The sequence below is a fragment of the Colias philodice genome, chromosome 20 (assembly GCF_061535455.1).
Source record: "Colias philodice isolate Cphi_HAF_F1 chromosome 20, ilColPhil1 Martin Lab GWU primary, whole genome shotgun sequence".
In the NCBI taxonomy this organism is placed as follows: Eukaryota; Metazoa; Arthropoda; class Insecta; order Lepidoptera; family Pieridae; genus Colias; species Colias philodice.
In genome coordinates, this window is record NC_143105.1 from 8,028,193 (window position 1) to 8,054,474 (window position 26,282).

General features: G+C 31.4%; 1 protein-coding gene across 1 annotated transcript; it reads right to left on the reverse strand.

The window, feature by feature from the left end:
• Positions 1-14,332: 14,332 nt before the first annotated feature.
• On the reverse strand, positions 14,333-17,596 carry LOC149479579 (MICOS complex subunit Mic10-like). The gene is made up of 3 exons (XM_089708017.1): positions 17,524-17,596; positions 17,024-17,192; positions 14,333-14,365 (listed from the first exon to the last, which is right to left on the reverse strand). Exons 1-3 carry the CDS (start codon positions 17,594-17,596, stop codon positions 14,353-14,355), a joined length of 255 nt encoding a protein of 84 aa, XP_089564143.1. The 3' UTR covers positions 14,333-14,352.
• Positions 17,597-26,282: the final 8,686 nt, after the last annotated feature.

Here is a 26,282-nt window from a genome sequence, read left to right on the forward strand (position 1 = left end):
CATTTACTTCACTTTTTTAAACATTCAAATAAAAAAGGAATTGAATGATTCGTTCAAAGGCGATGAAGTTAACTTATAATAAATTCATAGTTTTTTTTATTACACACAACATTTAAGGGAATTCTATTCATTAATTATTATTATTCAATATTCGAGCGACAACGACGCCGCGAGAACACACAATGTTTTTCCGTTATAATTTAAACAATATTACAATATCTCATTGAATTTTTATCAAACCGCACCTGTGTTTTATCTTCACACATAAATAAAGTTAATTTGATGTCAGAAATTACAGGCTAAGGGTGATCTGATAAATATTATGGAGTCAAAGATCAAATTAGGGTTGCCTATGAGATAACGATTTATTTCATAATTTTTCGTCCTATTATTTCCAGTTTAAGTAATTTTTGTTTTACATTTATGCTCATAATTAAAAATTAGGTATAAAATTAAGAAGCATTTGAATAATGTATAATATTTTTTATTTGCTTCTCTTAGGGCCGATTTTTCAATGTTTGGATAAAACTTATTCGTCGAATAATATATAGGTACAACTACCATTTTAAAAACGTATTCTAAATACCCGTATTTGACAGTTTACGTGAAATTTTAATATTATCGTGTAATACTTTATTGGACGGATAAGTTTTATCCAAGCATTGAAAAATCGGCCCTAAATTGATTATGACAAGCGTTGATATCAGGTTAAATTTTTGATTTCAATTTACAAAAACATTTCAATATATTTTAGCGGATTTCCAGTTAAGACATTTAGAAATTGAGTTATTTTAAATAATGATCATTGATTAGACATAAATGAACAATCGAAAATCAGCAGCACAATTAATTATACAAGTTCTGTAGGATTTTACTTTATTTACATTTATTGGCATAACATCTTTAAACTTACTAACAATATACATTCATAAAGAAAAAAATTTTGTTAAAAAATTTGAATTAAAATTTCGACGACTAATTTAACCATGCATAACTGCTTTCTGCAAATAAATTCACAGAAGCTATAGCTAACTTATTTTTTAATAACCTTTAACACTCTTTTCAATTGTATGTTCGGACAAACAATAGATACCTACCTAATAAATATCTTCGCACATTCTACACACATTTAACATTATTTATTTTCTATCTAACGTCACTGGACAATGATCATACGTATTACAAAATCAAACAATAGTTTTGCAAGTCGTTAAGAACAATCACTACTTATAAAGGTAAGGGTACAAACTGACCCATTTCTATTAAAGGGTTAAAATTAACATGTGTTATGTTTATTATTTATGGTCAATTATGTCCTACAAATGGACGTTTAGGAATATATGGGCTATGAGCAACGGTACTCTTTATTTGGGAACATTTTAAATTTAGTTGTCTTGTCCTGGTCTATAAATAACAGAGAAATGCTTGGAGCAGTTCGATTGCTTACTTAATAAATTAAAAATAAATTCAACATAATTATGTCCTCGTTTTTTAAAGTTGTTAATTTTAAGAACCATTCGACCTTACATCTTTACAAAATTTTAACTGATAAAGATTGATTCCTGTTAAAAAGAGATGAATTGAATGATGAGAAGATTTTAAATAATGTTCGTGGAAATAAAATTACTAAGAAATGAACGCATTATGTGTCTGTTCATGACTAAAGCAACTTTAAAAATAAGTAATAACAAAAGTTCTAAAAAAATATATCAAAATGTCTACTCCATACCCTTCAAAAGCAGATTAACAACAAAATTTGTACATATAACTCAGCAACATTGTCTGAAAAGATGACACGCATGTCTGAAAGAAACCGTGACTTATTTTATAGGACTAGCCCCATAAATTGTTCACTTTATGACCTAGAATTAATGGGACGCTCATTACTGGCTATTCTTGGATTCGCAGGGGTATTTGTTTATGGGTCAAGAAAAAATTATTGTGTGAACGCAGAGAAGGGTTAAACCCCTTTCATGCTGTCTTGGGATTGTTGGCCATTGTCGAACTGTCTTCTTAATTTATCAAATAATGAATGAAAAATGAATGAATGAATGAATGAAAAATTCTTTATTGCACACACATACAGGATTACAACAGAAGAGCGATAAAAGTTAAAACATGTACAGAGGGCGGTCTTATCGCTGTAAGCGATTTCTGCCAGACAACCCGCAAAACCATAAGGATAACATAATTTTATGGTGAAGGTGCAATAACAATTGGGTACATTTTGCTTAAAATTAAACAAAATCTATAAATAATTATTACGTAAATAATAAATATATAAATGAATATATAATAACATATATATACATAATATAATAACTTATTACATAAATACATATATATATATATACATACATATATACATACATATATACATTCATATATATACATACATATATACATTCATATATATTCCTACACATATACAAATTATACGAAATTAAAGAAGGACCCATAAGAAATACTCAATATCCATGTGATGATATATATATATTATATAAATTATAGGCAAGGAATAACTTGAAAAATATAATAAAGTAGGTATAAATTATAATGTGTTACGAAGCTTGCGAGAAATATTGTTTTAATGCATTTTTGAAAACATTAATTGATTGAGCACGCCTTATCGATTCTGGAATAGAATTCCAAAGATTGATTGCAGACACAGTGAAGGAAGAATGGAAGAAATTGGATCTGTGGGAAGGGACACTTAAGGTGAGTAGATTAGAGGAACGGAGAGTAAGGCTATTTTCACCCAGGAATTTAAAATTTTGTTTCAGGTAAAATGGGGTTTTGGGATCAAATAGAATTTTGTACAATAAATGCAGGATATGAGCATTCCGGCGGATGCGGATGGGAGGCCACTTGAGCTTGGCTCGGAATTCGGACACATGGTCATATTTTCGCAGTCCAAATACGTAACGTATACATACGTTTTGGAGTCGCTCAAGGGAATCAAGTTGTTGTTCGGAGAGGTCAGGGTAGGAAATGTCAGCATAATCCAGGATAGGAAGGAGTAAAGTCTCAGCAAGCGATACCCTTGTAGGAATGGGCAGAAAATTGCGCAATCGACGAATGGAACCTACAGCGCCATACATTTTTTTTCGCAACGTCTCTATTTGCACATTCCAAGACAAGTTCTTATCAAGCAGAAGCCCGAGATTTTTGACCGACTCGCTGAACGGAATGTGCGATCCACAAAGAATTAGCTTTGGTAAGCTGTTCCAGTCTAGCTTGGCAGTCATTTTGCGGCTACCAATTATGATAGCTTGAGTCTTAGATGGGTTAACAGTTAGACCGAAATTGTGGGACCAGGTAGTGATATTGTCTAGATCAACATTTGTTCTTTGTATAGCTTCTGAAATTCCCGAGATGGTTGTATGTGAGTAAATTTGCAAATCATCTGCATACATATGGTAGGGAGAAGTTAAATTTGTGGAAATTGAGTCAATAAAAATTGAGAAAAGGATTGGCGACAACACGCTACCTTGAGGGACACCGGCCCTTAAGTCACACCAAGACGACAGAACGTCATCAACTTTAATACGTTGCCGGCGCCCCTGAAAAAAGCTACGGAACCATTCAATAGCCGCCGATGAAATGTTAAGAGAAGCAAGCAAACCCAGCAAAATGTCATGATCAACCGAGTTAAATGCGTTACTGAAATCTAATAACGTAAGAATTGTGAGCTGCTTGTTGTCCATTGCTTGGCGGATATCGTCAGTGACTTTAATGAGAGCAGTGGTCGTGCTATGGCCTGGACGGAATCCGGATTGGAAGGGATTAAATAAGTTCTGTTTATTCAGAAATGAACGTAACTGTTGTTCAACAAGGCGTTCTAGGATTTTAGAAAGGAAAGGCAGTATTGATATAGGACGGTACTCATGGAAAGCTGAAGGGTTGGTTTTTTTGGGAAGCGGGATAATGAAGGCTTCCTTCCAAGCTTTGGGAAATGTGCGAGAGGATATGGATATGTTAAGGATGTGAGTTAAGATAGGGGCTACAACTTCAAGGATAGGGACAATCATATCACGACCAATACTGTCACTACCGACGGCTTTCGAAGAAATGGACAAGATGCTTCTCTTAACATTATCGACAGCGAATTGACTAAAATTAAACGGTGGTAGGTTCGGGACCGGTTTTGATGAAAGATGGCTTAGTGTCTGAGATTTGGCATTTGCATCTACACTAACTGCAGCATTGGTGAAAAAGTTGTTTAATAAATCAATATTTGTGTTAGTACTGCTGCAGCTGGCTTGAGACGATTTGCCAATCCCTAATGATCTCAGAAATTTCCAAACCTTTGCGGGCTCACCGTTCTCAATCGTTTTATGGATGTAACGTTGTTGTGCATCCCTACACATAGTATTACAGCGATTGCGAATTACCTTGTACCGTTCTCTATTGATATCGGAGTTGTCAGTCCGCAGTTTTGCTTTAGCACGATTTTTCTTATTTAATGCAGATTTAATGTCGTCAGTTAGCCAAGGTGCAGGAAGGTGCTTTAGTTTAACTGGGCGTAGCGGTGCATGCTTGTCATAAAGTTGAACAATAAGCGAGTTGAACAGATCAACTTTTTCGTCTACCGACGAAGCGTTAACTACGACTGACCAATCTGTTTGTTCCGCATCGAAGCAAAGCAATTCTCTGTTCAAACCCCCAAAGTTTCGCTGCATAATGACTTTACGTTTGGGTTTGGGAGGGCGGATGTTATAGGATAGGAATAACAAGTCGTGGCAAGAGAATCCGTCAGCAGGAAATTGCCCAGACTTCAAGACAAGATCAGGGGAGGAAACTATGATGAGGTCAAGAAGGGAAGGAGCTGAATTTGGAGAGTGGTGAGTTGGATTTAATGGAGGAAGATGGAAATTATAAGAGTTAATGATGGAAAGTAGTTTTTTCGAACGATAATCATTCTTTAAAAGGCAGGTGTTAATGCTATGACTGAATGAGATTAATTCGGGACAATATGTTTCAACGCCTATTAAGTTGTTATTTTTAATAACCCGGTGACAATTAAAAGAGTATTGTAAGTACTACAATTAATTTTTAACAAATAGTGTAATTCTAACATAGAAAATATAGCAAACTAACAAAGTAGGATTTTTTTCCATTATTGAAATTCATATTATTCAAAATATTGATAATGGAATAAAAATAACATAAAATGAAGCGAAAAAGCAATTGTCAATGCATATCGTATTCTTACGCTATAATACTTGAAAGTGGACATCGAATGAAATAACTTCAACGCTACGATCATAAAGGGAAGAAAATTTAATTTGCTTTTCTGCAGTGCATTGTAAAAATAACATAAAAAGAAACTACAATGTGTACTACCAAAGAAACAAGAAAGATAAAAATCAAAGATCTAAATAAAAGCAACTGGTTAGACCGAATAGAAGTTTCGCCATCAAAAGGTGAATTACCTTGTTTAATAAACATAGCAACAATGTTAATAGTAAAAACCGGCTTTGGTGTCATTAAAATATCACTTGAGCCCTTTGTACGAAACAAAGTGACAAATGCGCAAAAAATCAAAACCGACAAAGCATAACCTGAAGTGCATTTTAATAATCTTGTTTTCAATAACAGTTATTAAAATAGTTATAATTTTAATATCTGTTATAAATAAAGAGTTGAAAGTTTCGATGAGAAATGGTTGTTGTTAATTTGGACGTTATTTCGATAACTGCACAAGTTACATCATATAAATTTTGCTTTATGACTGTGAGAAAATTTGAGGACCGGTCACAAAAATCTAATTGCTTTAGTTCCTTAACTTAGTAACATTTAGCTTGATTTAATGTATGATTAAAAAAAACTAATGATAGGAATACAAAAGAAAGAGCAAATAGCGAATGTACAATGTATATTCTACAACTTTAACATTAAATATTTAGTTAGAAGCAATATCAGATAGTATAAAATACATTTGGACGAACCATTAACTGTAGATACTTACTTCCGTTAGTTATTAATGACACATTTTAAAGTATGACACAATTAATAATTCGTAATGGACATAACTCGACCCAGATTCACAATATCAAAATGTCACGAGTACAAAGAACAACAAAAGGGCATCCGTTACGAACATTAAGTATCTTATTTCACACCTCTCTAAACACTTAACGATTTTTAACACAGAAGAACAAAGATAACAGATCATTAAACCGAAAATGGTCAAATAATGACCATGAATAAATAATATAATGAGATAAAAGTAACACAAGGGTCGAATCTAAATCATAACAATGGCACCCCAAAGGTGTGTCGCAAGGAGATCCTTTTGGACCACTTTTATATCAATTATGCGTGACGGAATTGTATCACAATATGTCACTAAATTGATGTGTCTATGCTTAGAAATGTTATGCTTAATGATTGCATTTCATAATCCAGGGTGATAATTCCCATAGCGTATTTTTTGTATGTGATTGTGCTGGGGTATAAATTATTTTTCAAGTGTAACTACTGCACTATTCAAAATATTCGAAATCTAGTACATAGTTCCTCTGTATGCTGGATTGTAGTATGATCAAATATTTTCTCTATATTATGTTGAAACAATATTTTGTTGTTTACAGTTGAAAATAAAACTCCGTGGTGTGGTTTCATATAATAACCAAACGCATAAAAAATAGACGCATTTATTCTTTATCTGTTGGTAATTTGGCAGGTGCCGCTTCTATTTATGTAAACGTCAGCTTAGAAGAACATTGAGTCCTTTGTAGTTCTCACGCATTGACGTACAAATATTTGACACACCACAATCAGGATGAGTCAGGCAACATCGATATGAACACAATCTTAATCCCTGAGGTTCATGAACTTACGAAAGGGCATTTTTTAAGGGACAAAGGGATACCATTCCAATAGTTCACATGCTATAATGAATTCAAAATATGCATTGTGTGTGGCGTCTTTCTGGAGGGTGTATTAGACAAAGCGTTTGATTCGGTTTCGTTTTTTATTTCTGTAAAAACTGAAGTAGATTACACGAGGACTTTTAATAGTTTGAAGAGCATTTTATTGTTGGATGTCGGTTGCAATTATGGATGCATCATTAATTGTTCAGATTTAAAATGTTCCTATTGAGAAGCGACTAATAAACATACGTGTAAAGGTACAATTAAAATAGCATACAATATTAGCAAATATGAGGCAGTAGTAAAGACTTAAAAATTTAAAAAATATTTTCTAAACTTTTGCATCTTTTTAATATTAAAATTTAAATGCAGTATTTTAAAACCTGCATATTTTTGTATGTCCACCGAAGCACGACCAACTTTAATTTTTGAAACCAACAACCCATGCTGGACAATGATACCTTGTAGCGACAATGCTGTACATTGTACCCATTACTTAAAACCTGAAAAACGTTTACAGAAAAATAGACACTGACTGTTTCTAATATAACCTAAAGTTGCGTGTTGGTATTTTAGTCTGCTTTCTTCGTTGCAGGGTGTTTCGGATTTTCCTTACTATTTGTTTCTTCCCCATACGAGGATAGCAATAAGCTCCTGAAAAGAATATTATTTACGAGCGAGACAAGAATGAAGGTAATATTTAGCAGAGTAAAAATTTCCTACGTGCGCTGTGATGTCGCCATAAATTTTCTTTTTCGAATAGCAGCTAATGGTTGCTATTTCGTTTGTCAAGGTTTTACAGATGTACGTTTGGTTAAAAGCCAAGATTTACAGCGTTTTATTTGGAACGATAAATTCTATTACGTAACCGCAAAATACGATATTAGATAAATAATATAAATATTTGTAGAAACCACAGTTTGGTTAGAAGATGAACATTTGAGATTCGTATTGCCAATAATTGCTGATATTATTCTTACAAACAAACACACCTAAAAATTGTTTAATAACTCCCATAATATTCTACTTATTTCAGCTTATTTCTTTTTTAAATGTAGGTATTTTCGAGAAAATAAACATTTTCAAATATATTTATTCACATTACCGACAGCATATTTCCATAAAGTTTCATAATTCGACAATGGGCCAGTAAATCGAAATCAATAATGATTTCAGATCATTTTATTACCTTTGTTCAACCGGCCTGAGTGAAATAAACAGTGTACATAAAGGTTTAATTAAAATAGCACGCTGCCAATAAAATCTGTCGCAGTCAGAGTTAATACGCAAAACCGCACATTCTGTACGCAACAGTGTAGTGATTGAAAAATTGAATTAACAGTCCCTTTTGGTAATGTTTTGCGTAAAATGTAAAAATATTGGTGAAATGCGTGTTTTTGAAAATTAATCTCATACAGTGGGTATAAGGAATTTTAATTAGGTGCTTTTCTGTAACAAAAAGCTGGAGAGCTTTTTTTCTTTTTTCGCTTATTTTAATCCGGAACTACAGATGCTAGACCGATTTAAAAAATTCTTTCACTGTTGGATAAATAGGATAGCGATGCGGATAAATTATACATGTGATTTCTTATACTTGGTGAATAGTATTAAATAATTAACTGTTAAAAATAAATTGAACGACACATAAAATATCTTAATACTATTATAAAGGCGAAAGTTTGTATGGATGTATGGATGTTTGTTACTCTTTCACGTAAAAACTACTGAACCGATTACAATGAAATTTAGCACACATATAGAGGGTAACTTGGATTAACACATAGGATAGGTTTTATCCCGGAAATCCCACGGGAACGGGAACTATGCGCGTTTTCCTTTGAAAACGCGGGCGAAGCCGCGGGCGGAAATCTAGTAATATTATAAAAATGTAAAGCAATTTTTCTTTCGTAGCAAGCTACTTTACAATAATCTCAACATACCACTAAGTAAATTATTATGGTGTACTGACCTAGGATAAGTTGCTTCCAGGCTTTATTGTAGTAATAAACTATAACTAGCCAGTCGTTAATCCATTGTGACAGTTTATAGTTGCTAAAAAGCGGGAACATTGTGGATACAAAATATCGTTATTTATTTATTAACTTGTGACTACTTTTGTTGACGATCCGGCTTCGATTCGACTTCTTAATTTCGCTAGGAAAATATGTGAATAAAAATAGTATTTTTGTTGGCAAAAACCAACATAAACAGACCTAAAGATAAAAAGGCACCATTTCGTTCAATGCAATAAAATTAATGAAGCAAAAACAAATCTAAGTATATAAATTAATGCAAAAAAAGCCAACATCACGCGGTGTTCCCAGGCGGTCACCCATCCAAGTACTGACCGCGCCCGACGTTGCCGTTGGCGATATTATGATAGCTAAAAATACCGTACAATTAGTAGTAAACACTGGACCTACCTATATACCTAAAGCAAACCATTATAATATTAAAGGTTTACAAAATAAAAACAATTAAATTAACAAAAATATTATTAGCAACTAGACGATTCTAACAAATACTATTACGATGACATAGAATATGAGAAAGATACCTAGCATAGTAATTATTTACAGTTTCCATTTAAATAATTCCATCATAATAATTGTTGAGATAATTAATGTTTACATGTTAACTTGGCGTCTTGTCAAATTTGTTAAACTATAAACAAGTAGGTACAAATTAATTAATTTAAAAATTAATTAATAATTAATTTTAATTAATTAATTAATTAATTATTAATTATTTAATTTCAATGTAGGCTGAAAATGATGATGATGAAACAAGTAGGTACCTACTATGTATCAACAGAGACCAAACATTTAATTATAATGCGCAAAAAATATGTTAGAGATAAACTACGATAACATGGCGCGCCCCTCCAAATTACTGTTTCAATGTGCGTAGTGAAATACAAATATTTAATTTAAATATTATATTATTATTATTTATAATTAAATTATTAATTTTTATGATTATATTATATTATTATATTATTTATTATGAATTTCACAAATACTTTCAAACGTTTTGAATTTTGGAGGGGCGCGCCATGTTATCGTAGTTTATCTCTACAGCTGTATGTATCTGCATTTTGCAATGGAGCTAACAAAGTAAGCGCTTATATTTGCCTAGATTTAATATCCTAGGTAATAAAGGAGAGCTGAAAATATTTTCATTTTCATCCCGGAACATGACAGTTTTGCTTTAAATATGAAATTGTTAGTCGTGTTGCTAGATTGCATACATTCAGGATTGTGACATATTTTTTTAATTCTCGTTGATGTTTTTATATGAAGCTCAAAATTTATATTATTAACAATAGCTAGTAGACTGGGGTAGAAGCCTTTGAAAATAATGAAAAGATAAAAAAAATCGCAGTCGGATGAAACCCATTAGAAAAGGAGGGAAATATGATGAAAATAAAAGGAAAAATAAATTACGGTCAATCCGAGTTCGGGAAGTAGGAGGGGGGAGCTTTAAGGAGAAAAAAATGGTTTCTCCTGATTTCCGACAAAACTACAAGTCCTATAGAAAAAAGTATAATGAGCTTTTACTAAATCAGGCACACTTCTTGAACTCTATATCTTTTCTTGTATCGGCTTTTCGGTAATATTTCAAAAGAAAAATAATTATCTATTCTAAGTTTAATATTTTACAGCATATTCAAAAGCAAAATGATGTCGATAAAAACATTTCAGGTAGTTCGAGAAGTGTGCCTGATTTAGTAAAAGCTAATTTTCAGACTGTTTGTATGCATTTCCTGAGAACATTTACTATGGTGGTGTTTATTTTTTTTTACACTATATGAAAGTAGAGATTTCAATGAATAAAAAGCACCCCAAGTTTTTGAAAAAAGCTGATATTTTGACGGGTGACTTTTCGATTGAAAATTAGGTTGTTTTTTTGGTATTAATTCAAAATAAGGCGAAAAAATAAATATTTTCAATCAAATAAATTACAGTGTATTTGGGACATAATAAAGTAAGTTTCCACCAAATTTCGTAGAAAAAAAATAAATTTTGAAGTAGATAAAAATAAAAGACCAAAAACTTGGTTTTTTGAATTTTTCACCTAAATTTTGAGGTTATGTGAAAAAATTGTGACTACAAAAGTTGTAGAACTTTTAATTACCTACAACTTTGCCATTGAACTTTTTTCTATAGGACTTGTAGTTTTATCGGAAATCGAGAGAAACCATTTTTTTCTCTTAAAAGCTCCCCCCTCCGTAATTTATTTTTCCTTACATTTTTATCATATTCCCCTCCTTTTCTAATGGGTTTCATCCGACTGCGATTTTTTTTTGTTTCAAAAACTATCTACTCTAGTCTATAGTAGGTAGGTTTTATTAAAATTAAAGAGGAAATATTCTATTTTATGTTTACTGTTTAGTTACGACTTAGCTTAAAACTTATAAAACGATGGGTACAAAAAAAACACAATTGTATAGTATAGTATAAGTTTATTATGATTTTAGCGAGTAATATAAGCTTTACTTCAATTTTTATCGAATTGGGCGAAGACAGGACAAGCAGCTAGTTAATAAAATATATTCTTTTGAATTCAACATACTATTTTTGCTGTTACCTTTGTTGTATATTGAACTAATAATATCAAGATTTCTTAGATAGAACTTTTAAAACATAATTTGTCATCATGCAAAAAGCACTATTTTACAGTAGGTACATTACAATTTTTATTGCATTTTTACAGCCCGATAATACTATGATAATAGACCAGATTTCCATCACTAATATCAGAATGGCGTGGTAGGTTTTATTGGTAGTTGTTAACGTTGGAAACGCCCACACATTATAGCGGAAAGACCTAATCATTGGTGGTTGTTGGACCAACATGTGCCAATGTGGACCATTGATGCAGTGTTAAAGTTATTTTTTTGTCTATAGTAATGTGAAGGTAATTTTGTATGTATGTAACGTTTTTATGTCTAAAACAGTTTGGGAAAATGTCCATGAAATATAAAGAAAACTTGGGTTTGTTTTAATGGAATTCGATATAAATTATGCGAGATTTAATATGATATGCAATTCATTGACCGAAAAATGTTATAATTTTATTCTTGAAATATTATTTGTACATACTCAAGTGTCTCTGTTTCTTTTCTATCTGTGTTTCATGTTAATTTCTGTGTGTGCAATAAATAATTATCTATATGTCTATCTATCTATTCTCTTTTCTTTCTACTATGTAACTTGAATAACAAAAAATAATATGAAAACGTTGAATAGGCGCCTTGGCGAACATTCGTACTATTATGGCAATCAGTGGCCATACATTGGCGCATCATTAGGCTAAGTAAGGGAAATGCGTGTATAATGCATTCTATCACGTTTTGATTGACTGCTATTAGATAAATTGACTTCGATGAACTTTTATTGTTTTTACGGAAACATAAAAGCATTATCTTTATCAGTATTTTAACACAAAATAGATAAAGGTACGATTTAAAGCTACTTAAGGGTTATTTTTAAACATTTCATAAACAAAATAAGCGTGTGTGCCGAGCACATGTGTCAGAAGTAAAACTCTTTTGGCAAGATTCAAAGTTACCTATTAAAATCGTCGCTTTACTCCATGACGTGACGGTATTGCCACGACGACCTTGAAATTTTACTCTCAACGCGCCAAAATAAGTTTTACTTCAAAAATTAAATAACAATCATTACAAAAATGGGAAGGGGAAATTCTCGTTTTTTTAATTGGAACCCAAAAGTAATATTACAGATAATATAAAACTATACTAATATTAAGATATTTTATCTAGACAATTCCAATTTTTAAGGGCCGATTTTGCAATGCTTGGATATAAAACTTATTCGTCGAATAATGTATAAAACTACCATTTTAAAAACGTATTCTAATTGCCCGTATTTGACAGTTTACGTGATATTTTAATATTATCGTGTAATATTTTATTGGACGGATAAGTTTTATCCAAGCATTGAAAAATCGGCCCTAACTCAAAAGAAGCGGAAGTTATGATAATGTCTTTCGGTCTAACCAAAAAATCACTTTAAAAACTCCAACTATATTTTCTTGTAGAAATATTACTACGGTACTGACAGTACCAAGCTTCTAAAGTAATGTGCAGTATTTGTCATTTCATTCTGCATAGTTCAACTGCATGTTTGGTAAAAGTTAACGTTGATATTTGGTTTTTGCTTGAAGCTTATGCTTTTACCGTAAGATAGACTTGGTTGTGATTATTTTTGTATTCCTAAATAGTATCAGATTTGCAGGCTTTATTCATTATGTCTTAGTCTATTATTATGTATTTATTGTGTGTAGGAATAAAAATTATGAAAATAATAATTATTATTTTCTTGTGCAGCTTTACTTTGTTTTCTTAGAAAACACTAAACAGTATTTGAAGTGGTATAAATATCACATTCTTTGATTATTATTTTGATGAATATTATGATGTACTTATTATTGTTTCGAAAATAATTTTATGAATAATAAATAATTAATGAACGACTGTCTTCTCTTGTACAATATCGTAGAAGGTTGCGTATATTACATACTAGCTTTCCACCCGCGGCATCGCCCGCGCAGTCAAAGTAAGTTCCCGTTCCCGTGGGATTTCCGGGATAAAACCTATCCTATGTCCTTTGTCGGGTATCAACATATCTCCATACCAAATTTCATGAAAATTGGTTCAGTAGTTTAGGCGTGATTGAGTAACAGACAGACAGACAGAGTTACTTTCGCATTTATAATATTAATAGTATGGATTAATTTACCACGTATAGTCTTCTCATGTACAATATCGTAGTAGGTTGCGTATAGTACATATTATTTTATAGTCTCAACATGGTAACAGTTAAAATTCCTACATATTATACCAACCGTGCTGTAAACTTGCATCAGCCAATGATTTCACCTACTGCGAGCATGACTCAACCGCTGACTCATAGCGAATCAAGCCTTTACATAAACTAAAGCCTTTGCTCTCGCGAGCTTTCAATAGTTCGAGTAATTTATGTTTTCATTTTTCAGGATTGAAATCTTAAATTGAAATAATATTTCCATATATTGAATTAATAACGTTTTAAATTAATTGAATATCATAAAGTTCAAAATATCTTGTAGTGTAGTAATATATATCAAGTAATAGATATATATATAAATATAATATATTATATAAGAAATAAGTAAGTATAATAAATACTAAATAGTGCTGCATTTATTTCGTTTTTTGCTTTTCACAAGTTTAATTTTTAATGTACGTTACCCTTCCTTTAATTGGTTACATAAATCTTCGAATTGAAATATCCTTCCAAATTTTATATGGGTAGGTATGTAATGAAACAAAAGTAGTCTTCAAAAACAATATTTAATTATAAATAACTCACATAAACAAGATTTAAAAATACTTACGTAACGACAAATTTAATAAAGCTATTTAGAATCGATTATAATGTATTTTATGCATTTTGAACATTGCAGATCAAGGTTGTCTTCTGCAAGAAAAAAAGTTTATTATTATTTTCTTTTGTACGAATGTTATTTCTATAGCAGAGGTTAATTATGCAAAAAGTGCTCATTACGAAATACTTTATCTATGAAGATGCAAAAAGATGGACGAAAAAGCTTTTCATGACTAAATAATTTGTCAATTTTTTGTGAATAACCCTAACTGGAAATGTTTTAATTAAAACGCATTCAATCACGAAAATAATATTTTCGAAACAAGTCCATTTCATCGAACTTTTATTTTTAAATACAGGCCATCTACAGCACTGTTCAATATCTATGAATGGAGCCAATCTGCAAGCTTCGAACACACAAAGTATCGGTAACAAGCAAAAGCCGTAGGCGTATCACAAAATCTAAACAAACTCCAAATAAAGGCAATCCGTAAAAACATAACCGAGGTTGAAAAACTAAAAGTTCAAAGCAATACACCGTTTATGACTCACAAACGGCCGAAATGCCGAAACGAATGAAAACGTTGGAATTGAAACAAGTGACCGATAAACTGACCTAACTAAGTCTAAAATTGTTGCAGACAACTTTGAACCGAAGGTCGAAGTAATAAATGGTATAATCGCGATTGGAGGAAACAATAGCGCTATGGAATAGCGCTATGGAAACAATAGAGCTATGGAAACAATAGAGCTATGGAACTCCTTACCACTCAAGATAAGACTTGCTCCCTCTTTACCCTCATTTAAAAACCTTGTTCGGAAACATTTTCTTTTATCTGCCTTTAATTCGGAATAGTATATTTATTATATGTATTTACATTTATTAGTATTATAGAATATATTTTATATACTTTATGTAGTTTTATGTATGTATTATTATAAATTATTTATTTATTTTTCTATTATGTATATATATTATGTAAGGTTATTTATAGTATAGTTATTATACATGTATGTATAGTTATTTATGTGCATAATATAATGTACTTTTTGTGTAAGTATCATACTTTTTTATTTTCATGTTTATATTTAACTAAATTCTAATTTTATTTACAAAATTTTATTTACTGAATATTTCGCTTTTTTACCGCTTGGTTGCCTGGCAGAGATCACTGCATAGTGATAAGGCCGCCGATTGTACTACATCTTTCTTGTACCATATTTTCTTCTTATTGTTTCCTATTATTAAGTGATTGTATTAGTACAATAAAGTGTAATAAATAAATAAATAAATAAATAGCGCTGTGGGTGGCAAAGCAGGCGGTAGGTTTGCAAGCAGCAAAGTGATTTTGTATAATAGTGGAAAAGGCGTCGTAAACAAAGAAGTTAAAACTGTTAAAGTTTGAATAGGCGAGGACAAGGATGTAAGTGACCTTTATGTTATGAACAAAGACGAAGGAAAATGTCCCGCTGAGTGAATGAAAGGGCTTTAACGTCTTCACCGTTGACCAGACAGTAAGTTTGATGCAGGGATGTCATTCACTTTGCCAAATAAATGTGTAGATCATTTATTATCAACGTTATCATTGCTTTAGAAAAAATCAAATGGTGATTATTCATTATAATAATATGAAATTTACAGTTATTGTTATAAAATTATGTAGGAATTCGATTTCAAACATTCAGCTAGATTTTTTTATAGTTTTGCTATTGTCACATGCAATAGCAATAAAATACAACCATCATGGTTCAAAAATATTTTTTTGTAAAATGCCTACTATACAGATGATTCAAAATTGGTCAATATTTTTACCATTAATAATAAAGAATAAACTACGAGCCAACCCTACCACCAAAACTGTAGTCCAATAGATCGGCATGATGTTGTATTATCATTATTTACAACCGTTTACAATGTGGGCTACCATTCCAATTACCAAACATCCCTTTTAGTAGGCCCTTTATTATTTTACTGGTATAATTATTTCCTTCCATATTGTTTTGAATAAAGCATCTATTGTTGGGCATTGCTAATTTTTACCGAAATAAGTGGCGACAGTTAGTAATGTCCGTGAAAATCTATTCATTTCTTTATTTGTACTGTCGCAATAGTTAAAGTTTACTAAATACAAGCATTTGTTGTTTTTTATGAATATAAAAAAGCTTTGTACAAAACAGTTAAGCAAAGAACCGAAATCAATGGTCAAATGTACAAAAGCAATTTAGCGTAGTACCAATTGTATATTGTTGAAGCTTTTGCATAAACCAGAAAAAAAAACAATGATAATATAATCAGACAAAGGAATCTATTCTTAGTCGATTATTTATAGGTACATAAGTATTTGTGAAACAAAATAGAAGCTATCGGTGCTTTGGTAGCAAATAACAATGCCATATCGTTTATATTCAATTTTAGGTGAAGAATTTGTGGATACACCTAGTTTTTTTACCGGTTTTTCAACTTTATGTTACAATATTATTGTATAATTAAACGAACTCACATTATGTGAAGTACTATCATAATTAAACAATAAGCCTGGTTCAAGATATTATTCTAATTCACAGCATACAATGTAACGCATCAAATTTTGATGGTTGTTTTTAAATAGATAGAGTGGTTCTTCAGGAAGGTTAAAACATTCTATACTAAAGTATAGAATTTGATTTTTTAAATAGTAATTATTCGAACAATATCTTGAACCGAGCCAGACAAGAATTGATCTCTATAAAACTACAGATACTAATACTAACTTTATCACACAGGCTTTCGGGTCCATCGACAGTAGGAAGCTGTTAAGGCTGTTCTCACAGTTCATATACGCCATGCCAGCACCAAGACCACCTCCAATATACATGGGCCACTTCTTGAAGCTGTGTAGGAAGAAACTGCCCATCAGACTGCCTATTAGAAGACCTGTGACTGGAATGAAGGAAAAAAATATTTGATTAAATAATGTTTGAATTAAATTAGGTTGGAAGAGTCATGTATTTGGAAATTATTGATTTTATTTTTAGCGGTATGCTTCTAGAAGTTGTCATTGTAAAAAATTTAATTGAACGATAGTTTTTGTATTATACATAATATTATATTCTGTTATTAATATATTGGTCTTCTATAAAGTAGTTGTTAAATAATGATCATAGTTGATCTTTATTTTTATATGAACATTCCGACCTGTCAAGACGAAGGACGAAAGCTTACGATTTTTTATCAATAAGTACATATACATTATAAATAGCTAATAATTTACCAGTTTTTACACCAAAATCAAGGAAACAGGCGGAGTATCTCTCTTCGAAGTCCCTCTTATCCGGTTTTGGCATCCCTGATCTTACATTACACTTGCCCGCACTTTTATAAATTTAATTGTTTACAAAAATATCCAATGATTGACATTACTGATTTTTTTCTTCTGAATACAGCCAGTTGCATATGAAAACTATTTTGATAGCTACGTACTGAAGTGGATAAGGAAATCTCATTTACTGTGCTCATTTATATTTATTATGAAATAAAATAAAAGCATTTTAGCCAAGTTGTTAAGTTCATAACTAATAAATTTTGGAAGCTTAATTGTCCTAACTACAAGAATACTGCACAAACAGTGCAGTATATCGGCATATATTATGTTTTAAAATAAAATTCCAAATAATAGATATCAATATTCCAACTTAAAACCTAGATAGCACCTTCGTGTGCTCAGACTAGTACCTATTATAAAAAGCTCACCATTTTCAGCATATTACATTCTAATCATATATTATCTTATATATAAAAATGAATCGCAAAATGTGTTGGTAAGCGCATAACTCGAGAACGGCTGAACCGATTTCGATACTTCTTTTTTTATTATATTCCTTGAAGTACGAGGATGGTTTTTATGTAGAGAAAACGTAAATATGTACCACGGGCGAAGCCGGGGCGGACCGCTAGTTTTCAATATAAAAGCTTTTAAAATCAATAACACTACGTTGCGTTGATATGGCTGTTACAATATAATTTACATGAAGTTGTTTAAGCCTAAACGCATTATAATGAGGTGTAGCAAGCTTAAGGGATTACTGTCCTTGACACTAATACCCGAACATAATTAATACAACTAATTATTAACTTCAATCAATTGGATTGTCACGCTGATTGCATTCAATTAAAGCGGAATTACCTATTTTAATTGATTTAATGGTAATTGATAATTTTATGCTTTCTAACTTCTTGTGAAAATACCTAAAATTAATAATATTACACTTATAGAGTTACGCCCTAAAGTGTAATTTTTTCTAACAATGTAACCACGACTTTATTTAGAACTAGAGGTCCGCCCCGGCTTCGCCCGTGGTACATATTTCGCAATAAAAGGTAGCCTATGTCCTTTCTCGGGTATCAAAATATCTCCATACCAAATTTCATGCAAATTGGTTCAGTAGTTTAGGCGTGATTGAGTAACAGACAGACAGACAGAGTTACTTTCGCATTTATAATATTAGTATGGATATTAAAATTAATAAATAATATGGTAAAAATTAAATTCAAGCTTAAGCAAATCTTTCAATCAGAATCATTCATGGAATTAGTAATGGATAACATCACGCACAAGTTTTATAATGTTTTAAAAATAATTAACGAATAATTTTATGCTTTCGTAAAACAAGCTTCTAAGTTTCATCGACACATTCTTGCTGTATTTGATTTGAAAGGCGTTGAAAAGACGCTTCATCTTGATAAAATCACTGTTATATTATTTTGTTCTGAATTCTATATTAAAACTGCTGCTGCTTTTTATGTAGGTATATACTTTTTATTACTAAAAATACGGTTTAATTATGGGGTAAGTAAAAAGTAAAATCTAGCTTATTCTGTATTTTGAATTTACCCACCTTTTGAAATTACCCACCTCACGTTGATATAAAATACAACAATAAATATTAAATTATTCGTATACATCATAATAATTATTAGCATCCAATTAACATTTTTTCCAATGCTCTATTAATCTTCATACACTACTTCATATTATATTCTTCATAAATCTCTCTATTACCAGTAGCCAAATCCAATACAGCTAACTAAATCGTAGTCAATCAGTATTCGGCACTAGTAATGGACAAAGGCATGCCTGGAGATGGATAATTCTATCTGCATGTCTTATCAAAGCACCGATTGACTGTGATTGTGGATTATGATAGTATGTACTGAGATTAGATGTAGTTTGTCTGTAGTATAGATTTTATTGGGATAATTTTGGTATGGATAACATTTTTCTTACGAATAATAATCTGGTAGTTACGTAGATATATAATTTAATAAAACATATAGATATAAGAGTAGATTGTAAACGCTGCATATTTTGATACATAGAAGATGCATAAAAAAACAATATTTTAATAAATGTTATATAGCATAGAATATAGATGTTAATTTATGATGATACGGATTTCCAATTTCTTTTTGCTAGGTATAGTTACTCATTTGAAGATAATTGTGCAAATATGACACGTTATACACAACATTAATTTAAAAATAAACATAATGTTACAATATTCTTTAGTTTACAATTCAATATAATATTCATAATTACTTAAAATAGCATATAGGTATATGCCTGCCCGTATCTATGTTTTTATAAGTCAAAATTGTCCATTATTTCGAGTATGTCAATCTCACTGATCTATTATTCCATATCCTGAAGCATGCCTTTGATGAATTGCCAACCGCCTCCAGCCCACCCTTTACCTTCTCAGCTAATAACTGCAGATCCAATGCTAATATCACTTAAGAAGTCCAAATAGCTTTAGGGGAAATCAACAATTAAGCATACTTTTAATAAATTAGCATAATGTTAATGACAATATTTAGGGTATGTCTGTTTATTGTTTTTGTGATAAATATTAGAATATTACTTAATAGGTAGCGTTATTAAGAGCATATTTAAAGATAAAAGAGGTATTTAAATGCCTTTTAGTAATTTTTATTCTTCGTTGATCTTTGATGTGTTAATGTTATTTGTTACTAGAGGTCCGCCCCGGCTTCGCCCGTGGTACATATTTCGCAATAAAAGGTGGCCTATGTCCTTTCTCGGGTATCAAAATATCTCCATACCAAATTTCATGCAAATTGGTTCAGTAGTTTAGGCGTGATTGAGTAACAGACAGACAGACAGAGTTACTTTCGCATTTATAATATTAGTATGGATTAAACAACTCATAGTATGAATATGACTTTTGGAAAATCTATCTACAGATATACACGTATATTTAAGCTTTTTCTCTGCCATCATTTTTATCTGATATTCCAGAATATCAAGTCGAAAAGATGCAAAAAGATAGTGTTATATGATAGGTACTGATACTATATTAAATTATCTTAAAGTATTGCACTAAATGGTGTTTGTTGATGCATAAAATTATAATTTATACACAGGTAACTATATATTATTATATACTTGTATGTATGTATAATTTCTAAAAGAACAAAAACAATAAACTCAATTAATTCAGCATACTTCACTGGACAATACTCGTCCCTTTCATTTTAACTCTAAATTAAAAATTCCTCTCCAAAAAGGGCAAAACCGCACGTGAGACGCATTCTAATTATTATTAATAAGGACATATTACATGTGCGTTTTAGTAAAACCTTTTTGCAATTTAAACGCTTTATTAGTTTTTGTATTCCCTGATAATTAATGAAAAGTTAGAATTAAATTACACGTAATTTGTACGTTGTTTTATAAATAATTCATTTATTAGGTTCAAGCTCTTATTATTTGAATATAATATTATATTAATATATTATGTATTGAATTGTAAAAATAACTTATTAGCTGTTCCCCGCGGTTTTACCCCTATTGCTCCAATCCTATAGTGAGCGTGATGATAAAAATGGTAGCCGTTCTCCATAAATTGACTATCTAACAGAGAAATAATTTTTCAAATCGTACCCGTGGTTCCTGAGATTAGAGCATTAATGTAAACAAACATACTTTTCAGCTTTATAATATTCACTCTATAGATTTAACAAGTAGGTAACATTTTTCTTTTGTATTGACAGAAAATTAAACTAATTACTTTTACACAATTAAGATATCTAAAATCTACGTAAAGTTCCTCATTAAGCCCTTTTGTGTATAAATGAAAGACAATGCCTCGAGTTACAGAGGAAGTCGTTAATACACTAATACTAATTAGTTTTGTCACCACACATAACTCAGAAAAGTAGAGTAGTTAAAACGTAGAACAACTTTTAAATGTGTGAAATTTTATCGCAAAAACTTTTTAATGTTTCAAGCATCAAGAAACTGATTTTAAAAAAATATTCTAGTCTGTAAATTGGCAGAATATATACGATACGACTTATTATGTAATGAAAATAGTAAGATCAACATAATAAAAAAAATATTCAGCAAGTTCAGTAGGATAGAATATAAAAATGTACTATCAAAAAATGTTAGGTACTTCTTAATCTTCTTCTTCTTATCCATTACCATTAATTATTAGTACCATTTACTACTAAAATACTACCTACAAAATATTGCACTTTCCTTTATGGGTATAAATATTTATATCCAAAAGTATTTCTAACGTGCAAAATAAACTCTCTATACAAACCTACTCTATGTTCCCACATTGTCACGTGCTTACAATCATTCGGTACATTTAATTCCATGGTTTTGAAAACAAAATCTCAACAATTATTTAGCCAAATTTAGACGTTTTCTGTGAATCTGTGACAGACATACGAAACGGTGTTACGTAATTTATTACAATACCACACGGAGAGATTGGATCCGAATATAGGTCAGGTTTATTTATAAGTATTATTGTTAGAATGAAGACTGTTAGTCCATTGAATGAGTCCCTCCAAGGGGGGTCTAGAGTGCGTGAGTTAGTAACGTAAGATGTTTCTTCGGAAACATGTCAAGAGTCCCTAGGTAATAAACATACTAAAACCCCGGGACACTAGGAGGAGCCCCGGAGTGGGGGGAGGGGGGGGAATGGGTCCATTTTTTCATTTTTCGCTTAAATCTCAAAAACGGTACATGTTAGAGAAAAACTTTCAAGGAAAAGTTGAAAGGCCATAAAATTATCTACAAGTTGTACCTGAATCATTTTTTCCTATATCCTACCGTTTCTGAGTTATACGCAGTAAAACATGATTTTGGCTCAAACAATTTCAACATCAATCGATCAAAAAATATTTCTTTCTTCCAAAAAACTCAAATGTGCAACTTGTGACCAGTACTGATAGATTGCTCTTAATTAGTTCTATAATTGGTAAAATAAACACATTCCTCCATGGAAGCCTTTAGGAGGAATCGATTGTCAAAATATTATATTAGGGCAGTTTGAGTTACTGAACTTGATCTTTTTATTTTTTCTTCCAAAAAACTCAAAAGTGCAACTTGTGACCGGTACAGATAGATTGCTCATAATTAGGTCTATCATTGCTAAAAATACCAGATTCCACCACGGAGGCGTTTACGGGGAATTGAATTTTATCAGGGTAGTTACGATACATGAACTTTTTATTTTTTTTCTTCCAAAAAGCTCAAAAGTGCAACTTGTGACCGGTACAGATAGATTGCTCATAATTAGGTCTATCATTGATAAAAATACCAGATTCCACCATGGAGGCGTTTACGGGGAATTGAATTTTATTAGGGTAGTTAGTTAAAAAGTTCATGTATCGTAACTACCCTAATAAAATTCAATACCTCCTAAAGGCCTCCATGGTGGAATCTGGTTTTTTTATCAATGATAGACCTAATTATGAGCAATCTATCGGTACCGGTCACAAGTTGCACATTTGAGTTTTTTTGGAAGAAAAAAAATAAAAAGTTCAAGTATCGTATCTACCCTAATAAAATTCAATTCCCCGTAAACGCCTCCATGGTGGAATCTAGTATTTTTATCAATGATAGACCTAATTATGAGCAATCTATCTGTACCGGTCACAAGTTGCACTTTTGAGTTTTTTGGAAGAAAAAAATAAAAAGATCAAGTTCAGTAACTCAAACTACCCTAATATAGTATTTTGACAATCGATTCCTCCTAAAGGCTTCCATGGAGGAATGTGTTTATTTTACCAATTATAGACCTAATTAAGAGCAATCTAACAGTACCAGTCACAAGTTGCACTTTTGAGTTTTTTGGAAGAAAAAAATAAAAAGATCAAGTTCAGTAACTCAAACTACCCTAATATAGTATTTTGAAAATCGATTCCTCCTAAAGGGTTCCATGGAGGAATGTGTTTATTTTACTAATTATAGACCTAATTAAGGGCAATCTATCAGTATCGGTCACAAGTTGCACTTTTGAGTTTTTTTGGAGAAAAAAAATAAAAAGTTCAAGTATCGTAACTACCCTAATAAAATTCAATTCCCCGTAAACGCCTCCGTGTTGGAATATGGTATTTTTATCAATGATAGACCCAATTATGAGCAATCTATCTGTACCGGTCACAAGTTGCACTTATGAGTTTTTTGGAAGAAAAAAATAAAAAGATCAAGTTCAGTAACTCAAACTACCATAATATAATATTTTGACAATCGATTCCTCCTAAAGGCTTCCATTGAGGAATGTGTTTATTTTACCAATTATAGACCTAATTAAGAGCAATCTATCAGTACCGGTCACAAGTTGCACTTTTGAGTTTTTTGGAAGAAAGAAATATTTTTTGATCGATTGATGTGGAAATTGTTTGAGCCAAAATAATGTTTTACTGCGTATAACTCAGAAACGGTAGGATATAGGAAAAAATGATTCAGGTATAACTTGTAGATAATTTTATGGCCTTTCAACTTTTCCTTGAAAGTTTTTCTCTAACATGTACCGTTTTTGAGATTTAAGCGAAAAATGAAAAAATGGACCCATTTTCCCCCTCCCCCCACTCCGGGGCTCCTCCTAGTGGCCCGGGGTTTTAGTATGTTTATTACCTAGGGACTCTTGACATGTTTCCGAAGAAACATCTTACGTTACTAACTCACGCACTCTAGAACTTTTTATTCAATGGACTATGTTTTAATTTCGTAACTAATAAGATTATTTTAGTACCTAGCGTAAAAATTAGAAAGAAAGAAATCATTTATTTCAACACACACAACTCACAAGTACATAATAAACATTACAAAGTACGAAGTTTAAAAAATAAGAAGAAAAAAAAATTAAGTAAAGTAAAACAAAATAATAATAAAACTATCAAAATATGTGAGGTTGCGTGCGCCAAAAAATTACATATTATAATAAGAAATTCGTATACTTGGTAAAATAAAGAGAGTCAAGCTCTACTTCCACTGATAAACAATTTTATAAGTTTTTGATTAGACCATACAACTTTATTTGGTTCCACTCATTCCAGCCATATTGGATTTCCTAGGAACTACCTGAAAAACTGTACCTAATTGCTAAATCTTTTCAGAAAACGTATTCTAAAGATAAAAAAGAAGAAAATGATTAAAATATAAGAAGTTCCTAGAGAATTCTATCCACCAAAAATGTAATCCATACTAATATTATAAATGCGAAAGTAACTCTGTCTGTCTGTCTGTTACTCAATCAAGCCTAAACTACTGAACCAATATTCCTGAAATTTGGTATGGAGATAGTTTGATACCCGAGAAAGGACATAGGATAGGTTTTATCCCGGAAATCCCACGGGAACGGGAACTATGCGGGTTTTTCTTTGACTGCGCGGGCGATGCCGCGGGTGGAAAGCTAGTTGTATATATAAAACAGTATAATAAAACCGCACATACAGCTTGAGATTTATTATATTCCTAGCTTACATAACCTAACTTAACCAAAATAATCATAAAATCATACTCACAGTGCATACGTTATGGTGGCAGTACACATGTGGCCAACGTGTTGGGCCAACGGGTTGGGCCAACGTGTAGAGAGCTACTTGGCGGTATGTTGGCTTCATTAGCCTAGTTGGCCCCAATATTGGCAGGCCAACCGAATGTTGTCGGTTTTTTGTGCACACATCAAAGAATCTTGGCGCGCTCCGCAAACAGCGTTCACACGTTGGCGCCGATGTGGACAAGCAATGAGGTTTTACAATTCGTAGAATTGTATCCACATGAAGGAATAATTTGGAATCCACGGCATGAACTACTTACACAAAAATAAAAACCATATGACTCAATAAATTAGATGTTTTATTTTCTATTTATTATATTATTCTAGATGTTTTTCTTATCTCACTTTAATACAATGAGATAAAAAAAATGAATATATTTATAAAATGAGTAAAATAGTATTAATAAGTTACTTGTTCCTAAAAATTAAATAACAATATAGGTACAATGAGCATAATTTTGATCAAATTGTGCTTTATTACATAAATAATATTATCATTTAATATAATAATATTATAATCTTTAAAGTTTCGTTTTATAGGTAGTTAATATTAAATTAAATGTAAAATGTACACATTTTAAACATTTGAAAAAATCTAAACATAATAATGTTTTATTTATACAGAAATAAAAAAAGGACAATAGAGATTGGAAAATGGTATCATCGTAGACGGCAGAGTACACTCATTATTATTTGTGCACATGTACGTAATAATTAAACGCACTGTATAAATAAATTGCCGCGGCTGCAAGAACTTCTACGGACTACGTCCATCTTTGAAGCGCCAATGCAGAATGATCAGTACGCCAATGTGTGAACAGGAACCTTGATATCCTTCATTTTTTCCCAACACGTTGGCCCAACGCCTTGGCCCCATGTGTACTGCCGCTATTAAATAGAGGATTTGAAGCCACCCCCAATAAATCCCAAACAGATGAATTTCATGCAAATTCCTAGTTGTAAAGTCTCTCCCCGCTGAGCTATCAAGCTGACGAGTTTTAGTGTGATTGAGATATTTCGTTAATGATTTATGTTCATTTTGGTTAAATATGTTTCTATAAAATGCGAATTTCAGACAGCTGTGAACTTTTTTGTGATGTATTCGATGTTAAGTTGGTCGAATTTCTGTTATGGAAAAGTAAATGGGAAATGT